At 57.9% G+C, this 9,300-nt stretch overlaps 2 protein-coding genes across 2 annotated transcripts; both read right to left on the reverse strand.

Moving 5' to 3' along the window:
- Window positions 1–25: 25 nt before the first annotated feature.
- On the reverse strand, window positions 26–1,460 carry SOX4 (SRY-box transcription factor 4). The gene has a single exon (XM_039237467.1). It carries the CDS (start codon window positions 1,400–1,402, stop codon window positions 26–28), a length of 1,377 nt encoding a protein of 458 aa, XP_039093398.1. The 5' UTR covers window positions 1,403–1,460.
- Window positions 1,461–6,475: 5,015 nt separating this feature from the next.
- Window positions 6,476–8,597, reverse strand: LOC120235251 (basic proline-rich protein-like). The gene is made up of 4 exons (XM_039237456.1): window positions 8,116–8,597; window positions 7,233–8,054; window positions 6,929–7,119; window positions 6,476–6,810 (listed from the first exon to the last, which is right to left on the reverse strand). Exons 1-4 carry the CDS (start codon window positions 8,595–8,597, stop codon window positions 6,476–6,478), a joined length of 1,830 nt encoding a protein of 609 aa, XP_039093387.1.
- Window positions 8,598–9,300: the final 703 nt, after the last annotated feature.

Consider the following 9,300-nt stretch of genomic DNA (forward strand, 5'->3'; position numbering starts at 1 on the left):
CCCCCCCCCCCCGCCCCCGGGCCCCTCAGTAGGTGAAGACCAGGTTGGAGATGCTGGACTCCAGCCAGTCCCCCGAGATCATCTCGCTCACCTCGGGCGTGCAGTAGTCCGGGAACTCGAAGTGCGAGCCCGAGCCCGGCTCGAGGTTGAAGTCCAGGTCCCGGTCCAGCGCCGACGACGAGCTGAAGCTGCCCAGCGACATGCTCTCAAAGTTCGCGCTGGGGTGCAGGTCGAGCAGCTCGTCCTCGAACTCGTCGTCGGACGACGAGGAGCCGGACGACGAGGCGCACGACGAGCGCGACGACGCGGACGACGACGCGTGCGACGGCGCGCTGGACGGCGCGGGCGAGGCGGCGCGCAGGCCGGCGGCGCCGCGGTGCTCGGCGGGGGAGCGGCCGGCGGCGGGCGACGACGCGGCGCTGCTGCGGCCGCTGAGGCCCGCGCCGCCGTCCTCGTACAGGCCCAGGGGGTCGCCGGGGTCGGCGCCCGCGGGCGACGCCGCCGCGCCCAGCCCGCCGAACAGGTAGACGCGCTTCACCTTCCTGTCGGCCGCGTGCTTGCCGGGCGCCGCCAGGCCCGGGGCGGCGGCGGCGGCGGCGGCGGAGGCCGAGGCGGCCGCGCCGGGAGTCCGCGCCTTGTACAGCGCGTGGTGGTCGGCGGCGGCGGCGGCGGCGGCGCCCGGGGGCAGCAGGGCCGCGGCCCCCGCCTGCTCGGCCGCGAAGGCGCCCGCGGCCGCCGCCTTCCCGCCGCCGCCGCCCGCCAGGAGCAGCTTGGCGTGCGGCTTGCCGGCCCCGCCGCCCGCGCCGCCCGCCGCTTTGGAGCCGCAGCTCTTTTTCTGCGCGGGTTTGGCGGCGCCGCCGCCGCCGCCGCCGCCGCCCCCTCCCCCCGCGCCGCCGCCGCCGCCGCCGCCGCCGCCGCCCCCGCCGCCCACCTTGTCTCCCTTGTCGGCCGGCTTGCAGGCGGCGGCGGCCGCGGCGCCCGCGGCGGCGTTGCCGGACTTCACCTTCTTCCTCGGCCGGTACTTGTAGTCGGGGTAGTCAGCCATGTGCTTGAGGCGCAGCCGCTCCGCCTCGCGGATGAACGGGATCTTGTCGCTGTCCTTGAGCAGCTTCCAGCGCTTGCCCAGCCGCTTGGAGATCTCGGCGTTGTGCATGTCGGGCGACTGCTCCATGATCTTGCGCCGCTCGATCTGCGACCACACCATGAAGGCGTTCATGGGCCGCTTGATGTGGCCGCTCGGCGTCTTGCACCAGCTCGGGTCGTCCGCCTTGCCGCCCGCCGACGCGGTGCAGCCGGGCGTGGGCGACGACGCGATGCCCAGCTCCAGGCCGGCGCCCGAGTCCGAGCTCTCGCCGGCCAGCAGCGCCTCGGTGTTCTCCGCGTTGTTGGTCTGCTGCACCATGGCCGCGGCTCGCCGGGCGCCCGCGCGCGCTCACGCCCTGGCGGCGGCCGCGGCGCGACCGCCGGGCCCTCGCGGCTCCCCGGGCCGCGCGCGCGGCGGGCGGCGGGCGGCCGTGCGGGCCCCTCCAGGCCCCGGCGGGGCGGCGGCGGCGGCGCGCGCGGCGGGGACGGCCTCGCGGAGGCGCGGGGAGGGAGCAGCCTGCCCGCCGCGGACGGTTGTAGCTCCCAGGCTGGAGGGCCTCTCCCTCCCTCTCCTCCTCGCTCGCTCCTCCTCGCTCTTCCCCGCTCGCTCTCGCCGCGCCGCTGCAGTTCGCTCCGTCGCTCGGCTCCGGGTCTGCAGCGCGGGCTCAAGTGCAGAGGAGTTTCTCGAAGGCTGGTCGCTGAAGCTTCCAATGCAAGTTTCTCGCCGCCTCCCAGGCAAGTCTTTTTTTTTTTTTTTTTCCTCTCTCTCTCTCTCTTCCCCTGAAGCAGTTGGTTCCAGTCCACGAGCGCTCTCAGGAGCTCAGGAAAGCGACATCGTCTCTATCACTTAGTCCCTTGCCTACAATGCAAAGCAAAAAAGACTCTGGCTCCGGGACTCTCAGTGGGCGGAATCGGCACTAAGGAGTTTGTGCAATTATTTTGTTGCAAGGTAGGAAGCCAAAAAGCCTTCGTGCAACAGACTGGCATGAATAAATGTATGGTTCCCCCCTCCCTTCTGCAAGAAGGGAGCTGGAGATGGCTGAGTTCCTCTACTGCAGACTCTTAAAGAGCGTGCGAGAAGCAGAGACCCGGGAGCCCAACGGGCCTCGGCCCCTCACACGGTTTCTCTGGCTGCAGCTTAGAGCGGACCCCGATTCCGCCTCGCGCCCCTTTATCCGTTCACAGTCCCGGCCGCGGCCAATCAGCCGCTGTAACCAACGCTTCCTCGTGCCAAGCCCCTCCCCCGGGCTTCCCATTGGCTTGGAACCCGATGCAATAATAATCTCCGCGTGCAATGAGAAGCTCCAAATCTGACCTCATTCCAATTTACAGAGCAAACTTTTTAAAAGGGCTAGAAGTACAGCTGAGATTTCTGCTGCCTTTTTTCCCTTTTGCTCTGTGTGTGCGCGCGCGTGTGTGTGCGTGTGGTGTGTAAAAAGGATGTTAATGCATGAAATTATTAAGGGGAGAGACGGAAATGTATTCTAACCATTATGTTAGATAACAAGGGGCTTGGAAGTGTTGGGGGGAGTAAGGGTGAAATACTGTAAATGGAAGCTTTCTGCTTAAAAGCCAAGTGATTATTTTTATTAGTTCTTTTCAGTGCTGGAATAAAGAATCAGCCTCTAGTGCAAAATCTGTTCATCGGATCCTTCGTAAAGCCAAGGATGTAAAAGGGGGAAGGAAAGCCACCACAATAAATCAGTGGATATTGAAAACCATTAAGAAAGTGGTACCTAGACACCTGTCATCACGATGATTTTAACAACTCTAGGTACAGCACAGATGGTGATGTATTGTGTAAACCCCTTCAGAGCAATTTTTGTTCTGTTTGTAGAAGACGGAGGAGAGGAATTTTTGCACCAATTGCGTGCTCTCTTAACCAAACAGGGGTTAACTATGGTTCTTTAATGATTTAACCCCCCCCCCCCTATAAATCCTAGAGAGCCCAAACAGAGGACCTCTCCCCTGGAAAACATCACGCGGTGTTCCATACTTAACTCCGTGGGAGATTTTCCACGGAGTTTTGTATAGGATGATCATGCTGAGTAAAGGGTTGGAATCGATTTTACTTTCTCAGGATTTGTTGCCCACGTTTTCAAAATTAAAGGTCGCTTCACTCTCCTCCCTTCTGCCCCTGCCCCGCCCCAACCCTTTAAGAAGGGTGCTTTCTTTTATATATATTTTCTCCTATATATTCTTTTTATGTTGCTTATATGTTGCTTGGATCAAATGGAGCTAAAAGGCCAAGGGAAAGAAGGAGGTGGTCACTGGTGGCGGAAGACAGTGGAGCCTCTGGATGTATGTTAGACCTAGATGCTAGACCTTCTTAGTGGTTTTGTACTCTGGGCATATGATTAAGTCTCAGTCTTCCTCATACGTGCTATAGGAACACTGGGAGCTGCTTCACATGGGGTTGGTGTGAGGGTCCGATGAGTTTGATGCATCGCAAGCCCCCGGTGAATGCTCTTATCCTTCTCGTGGTAATTCAAGTGTCCGAGACACTCTTTCTAGAAGAAGCAGCATTTTGTTGTTCACGAGACTAAAATTGTGGACGGTCACTGATTTTTTTGTTATAAAGTATTTAGTCCCCACGCCCTCCGTGGGGATTGAACTCAGATTAAGGGTAGCATGCTTTACCTGCTGAGCCAGCCAGGCCCCCTGAGGATGGTCAGTGATTTGAAAAGTAATCACAGAGTATGGATGCGGCCCATACAAAGACAACAGTGGCAATCCTGTTGCCTTCGTGATTTTAAATCATGATTTTAAAGTGGAGAGTATTGTGGCGAATGTGGCAGAGGAAAGCTACACAGGCGATCAGAATATATGTTTATTTGGCCACAAAAATGAGCTCTGCTCCAAGGGGTGAAAATTAGAGCGCAAGTAAAAATTGGTCTTTCCTAACGCCGTAATAGTGAACTGTTTTTCTACATGCCAGGCATAGGTGGTTAGGTAGGGACAACCCAACGTAATTAAGCGAAATTTTGATTCAGATCGGGCTAGTGGGAGGCAGCAGATTTCTATTTATCTTGTCAAACTTTGAAAGTATGTAGCTGGCGAGGGGCCCAGGTTGTCAGGTTTAGAATTTTACTGGAAATAACACCCTTTGGAGACATCTGACTGGATCTTCAAGGATCAACCCAAGCAAGAATGTTTTTGTGAGTAACAGCAACTAATTTTTGGCCACTACCTACCCAGGTTATATTCTTTTTCTTTTAGAAGGGGGAACAAACCTTAAACAAGAAAAAAAAACCTTTGTTTGTCGGCATATAACAAAGTTGGGTATGTCATCGTGCATTTTCTTTTCTTTGGTATGCACACCCAAACACCTGAACAAGCCTAAATGTTATACTCCGACATAAAAATCACTCTTAAGAGGTCTGTTATGTATAAAATTAGTATCTTCACTAGAATAAAAAAAGAGAATAAATATATTTATATTGGGATTTGTACCAACGAATGATTTGAGAGGGTAGCTAGTTTGTGATAATACAGTCAAGGTGGCTATCAATATATTGATTACATTTCTGAAACCATTTCTGCTCTACCACTGAAAATGATGGGGGGAAGGGGAACTTAAAGTGGGCCTAGTAATTTTGTTTATGCTTAAAACACGTGGGTTTTTAACTTTTTTAAAAAATATTTTTTATTTATTTCTAGGAGAGAGAGAGAGAGAGAGACAGCGTGAGCAGGGGAGGGTGAGAGAGAGAGGGAGTCACAGACTGAAACAGGCTCCAGGCTCTGAGCTGGCAGTCAGCACAGAGCCCGATGCGCGGCCTGAACCCACGAACCGCGAGATCATGACCTAAGTGAAAGTTGGACGCTTAACTGACTAAGCCACCCAGGCGCCCCCTAACTTTTAAACATTTTTAAATTACAGCAATTTAAGATTTTTATGTTTAAGTAAACTTTACACCCAACGTGGGACTCGAACTTACAACCCTGAGGTCAAGAGCTGTAGCCTCCATGGACTGAGCCAGCCAGGTGCACTACACACAGGTTTTTAAAAGTATATACTAAAAAGACAGCCACTGTCCTATGTCTATTGTGAGATGTATTTTCTGTATTTTAACAAGTCCAGTAGCTTTTAAGACACATCACTGTTACATGCAACTAAGGAAGAAAAATTGCCCATGAAGCTATGATATCCCCTCAGTTTTAAGTCGTCTTCTTATTTCAGAGATGTTGAAAACATTCGTTTTGAAAACGAAAAGAACAACTTCTTAGAACTAAAGAAATAGGGCATTAGTAATTTCCATGGGCTTTGTAACATGATTATAGTATATACGACTGCTCAGACTTGTAAAGTAGGTTTGTTCTTCTATGTCAATGTCAGTATTTCTTTTCAAATGTAAGAAAACACTTGACAAATGGATCTTATTAAAGTCTCATGTGCATGCTGGAATGTAGTGGGCCTCCGAATACCAAGTACCGAGAAGAGATCTCTGCGTTCTCATTACCTAACATCACATACTTTGTACCCAGTTCTCCATTACTGACATTTTTTTCCCCAAATACCAGATATTTGGTGGCCCCTAGGAAGTCAGTACTCAGTGATCCCTCTGCTGGCTTTGCAGCACATGCAGTAATTCTTCATGCTACTCTTTAAGCCATATTTAACAGTAAACCAAGACAATTTTGCAGGAAAAAAAAACCCACAACTATTTTAGAATAATAAATTGTTAGCACTGATGTTAGACAGTTCAAATTTTGAGTGAAGGGAAATGATCTTTTCCATTAAATAATGGAATTCTATTTGAGATGCCATATCTGCTAATTCATTTCTTCTGCTCTCACACACCTGTACAACATAAAATCTCACATCCATAAAATGGGATGGGGTATAGATGGAAATAAGATTCTATTCCTGTGGCATGCTGGGGGTGGGGAGACTGGAGGGAAATCAGTTTAACAAATCTCCTGGATGTGCACTGATTTGCAAGATTTTTGCCTTGCCTTGGTTATAGAAACCGTGGCTGTGGGAGCCGGTCTGACAAGCGTTCAGTTCAAGTGAAATAAAGGGGGTGCGGAACCCGCGTGTTTGTTACTTTAGCAGGCGGGGAGCAGCCCTGGGAAATCTGATGTCACTGGACTTTGCCAACTGAAAGGCCCAGGGATTTCTGTTCCACACTTGAGGGAAAGGAACCCTCCAACGGGGGCTGATTGACTCCTCAATCACGTAGACAAATGACAACGTGCGCTTCATGGTAGGAGACCTGGACTTCCCTTTGAGGGTGTGTGTGGATAAAATAACATACGGAAGCAACTCGTATTTACAAAAGAGCACAATAGGGAGTGTGGGACAAGATGAAATCCGTGATTTAGTTTACTCCTGGAATACACTAAGAGGTAAGCATTTCTGATAATTGTCTTGCCACTTTCTCGCCCTTGCTCACCGGCGAGGAGCGTCTGGTGGGAGTAAGTCAGCCCTCGACGGCCACACCAAGCCACCTTTCCTTGCTCCCGAGCGTGTGCCCGGGTCCCCTGCGTCGCAAGCGCGGATTCGAGCCGCCGCTGTTAGGCGAGGCCCACCCGCCGGGGGTCCGCGCGCGCTCGGCGGCCAGGGCGCTCCCCCTCCGGGAGGGAGCGGCCGCCAGGTGGCAGCGCTGAGCCTCCCTGCGCCCGCCGGCAGCCGTGGGAAGACGTGAGGACGGTCAGACTGCGGTCTTCGTCCCCCCTCCTCCCGCACCCCATCACCCGCCACTGCTCTGCCTGCCTTAGGGAGCACTTTCAACGGTCGGCGGGAACGAGGGTGTGTCGGCGAATTCGGATCATCCCCCCCCCCCCCCCCCCCCCCCCCCCCGTAAGTCAGGGCTCGAGGCCGCCCACCGCCACCCCCGTTCACCGGTCAGGTGCTCGCGGGGACCGGGGGAGCCAGGGCCGGCCTCGCGTTTGGACACGGGAGCCGAACCCGGGACGCGGTCCGTGGCCACGTCTGCAGCACCCCGCGTTCCGGACGGCGGCGCGCGGGGCCTCAGGGCGGCCCGGGGCTCCCCCTCCTGGGAACGAGGCTTCCCGCGGCCGGGGCGCCGCGCCCTTCGGTTACAGTCACAGGAGGGAAATCAGCCGGAGCGGACTCGGGCGGGGCTTCTGGAGCAGTCTTCCCTGCTGTGAGCGTGCTTCCGGCGGTCCCGTCGGCAGCGCCTCACACCGTCAGCCGCCGAGCTTTCCGACCCGGGAAGGAGCCGGGGGCGCGCGCGCGCGGGAAGACGCCCCTCCCCGCGCGCGCTCCCGGCGCCCCTTTGAAGCCGGGCCGGGCCCGGGCGGCGGGCAGGGGAGGGAGGGGACGGGTGCTGCCCCCGCGCGCCGTCCCCCCGCCCCGAGCCGGCCCGGCCCTCGGCGGTGGCGCCCGGTTCCGTCGCTGACCGGAACCGGCCGCCACCGGGCCGCGGGCTCTCGCGGGCCCACGGCCTCCGCTCCGCACGCCGACGTGCTCTGTGCGTGCGCCGCGTCGGGAGCCCCCGCTCGGGGGGCGGGGGCGGGGGCGGGGGCGGGGGGACCCCGCTCGGTGTCTGCGCGCCGGGTCCGCCGGGACTGCGGGGCGGGGCGGGGCGCGCGCCCGCGGCGGGTGAGGCGAGGCCAGCGCCGGGGGGCGCGGGGGTCGGGGTGACAGCTGGCTGCACCCCGGTCCCCAAGCGTCGCCCCCCGCCTCCGGGTCTTCGGAAGGGCAGGACTGCCTCAGTGCCCTCCCTCCGGTGCGGGAAAGGCGGGAGGGGGCTCGGGGGTGCCCTCGCCCAGGGGTGCACCCGCACCCCCGGGGATTCGGCCCGGGTTTCAGGTCAGGGAGGAGGGGGCGTCTGGCCCGCAGGTAACTGGCGGAGGCTGCGCCCCAGGCGCCGGGACGAGGAAGCAGCAGGGGTTCGGCTCGCTCTGTCCCCCTCGGATTCGGGGGGCACCCGCGGTCTCCAGGCCCGAGAGTAAGCGTCGTGGGAGGCGGAGGGGTCACCCACTCGCTCCCGGGCCCCCGGAAACTATCCGAGCGACCCTAACAGGCGGTGTGGACGGGAGCGCGCCCCCGGGCCGCCACCCCACCTGCCGAGTAGAAGCAGTCCGTGCCGGAGCCTGGCGCGGAAAGCGGCCGCTCGCTCCCGGAACGACGCTGGAGCCGCGCGGCTGAGCGCCGCGGGGGGCTGTGCGGGGGCGGGCTGGGGCGCCCTGCCGGGGAGGGCGAGCCGCCGGGGAGCGGGCGGGCGCGAGCGGGGCCCCTGCCGGCTAGGAAGCCGGGGCGCGGGGCGCGGAGGGAGGAAGGCGCGCGGTTGCAAAGCGGCGAGGCGGGAAGGCGCGGGGGCGGGGGCGCGCGGCGGGACGCACGGGCTCCGCCAGGCACCCGTCTCCGTGCTCCCGGCCCGGCCCTGCCCTCCGGGACCCCGCTCCCGCCCGGGCGCACGTGTGCCGCCGACCGCGGCGACGGCGGAGCCCGTGGGATGGGAGGGGTCGGGTGGGGCCGGGACCCAAGAACTCGGTGCCCAGCACCGCGCCGGACGCGCCGCACACCTGGCACCCGGAGCCGCCATCTGCTCCGAGCTCACCGCCCCCCCCCGGGCCAGGGGTGTGGGCTTGGAGAGAGATAAGAATACTGCCTGGGGAAGGGAGGGCTCTGCGTCAACCGCCGCAATGAACTCGGTCAATCAGCATTTACGGTGCCCCTACTGTGTGCCGAGCGCAGCCTGGGTCCCTTCCAGCTGCCGGGCTCGGGAACAGCACCATCTGTTCGGCTACACCCAAGAGTTGGAAAGGAATCCTGCGTATTGCTGTATAATAAGCTCACAATTCGAACAATAATCTAGAAGTAAATTCACCGTGCCAAGGAGGGTGATTGAGACTGTTTTGGGGTCTTGGAGAAGGGCTGAATCTGGCAAAGAAAGGTTTGCCACTTTTTATTTTTCCACTGCTTCCGGAAGACCTCCCCCCACCCCTCACCATGTTTTCTGTCCCACAGTCTCAAAACAGAAATAAAAATTACAAATAACTATTGAAAAATACAGTGACATTTAATCTGACCAGCAGGGTTTGAAAATAACTGAAGGCTCCTCGTTAAACACAAGCTGAATTCCTAAGTTTCACAAATAGGGGACCCCAACACGTCCTCGACTAACGGGTATTTTGTAATACAACTTTAGTATCCTGAAAGAAAATTCATGGATAATAAAACCTACTTGCACCTGATATTTTTATAAAAAAATCAACATAACGGTCAAACTACAACATAAAGGAAAA

Source organism: Hyaena hyaena, unplaced genomic scaffold (genome assembly GCF_003009895.1).
Source record: "Hyaena hyaena isolate Hyena2069 unplaced genomic scaffold, ASM300989v1 scaffold_125, whole genome shotgun sequence".
Classification (NCBI taxonomy): domain Eukaryota; kingdom Metazoa; phylum Chordata; class Mammalia; order Carnivora; family Hyaenidae; genus Hyaena; species Hyaena hyaena.

Bases quoted from the DNA above. Each gene is read 5' to 3' on its own strand.
- SOX4 (XM_039237467.1), bottom strand. From the start codon at position 1,402: ATGGTGCAGCAGACCAACAACGCGGAGAACACCGAGGCGCTGCTGGCC.
- LOC120235251 (XM_039237456.1), bottom strand. From the start codon at position 8,597: ATGGCGGCTCCGGGTGCCAGGTGTGCGGCGCGTCCGGCGCGGTGCTGG. The intron at 8,055-8,115 runs GTGGGGTGGCGG...TCGCTCGGATAG, and splicing joins GGACTGCTTCTACTCGGCAG to TTTCCGGGGGCCCGGGAGCG. The intron at 7,120-7,232 runs GTGAGGCGCTGC...CTGTAACCGAAG, and splicing joins AAAGCTCGGCGGCTGACGGT to GGCGCGGCGCCCCGGCCGCG.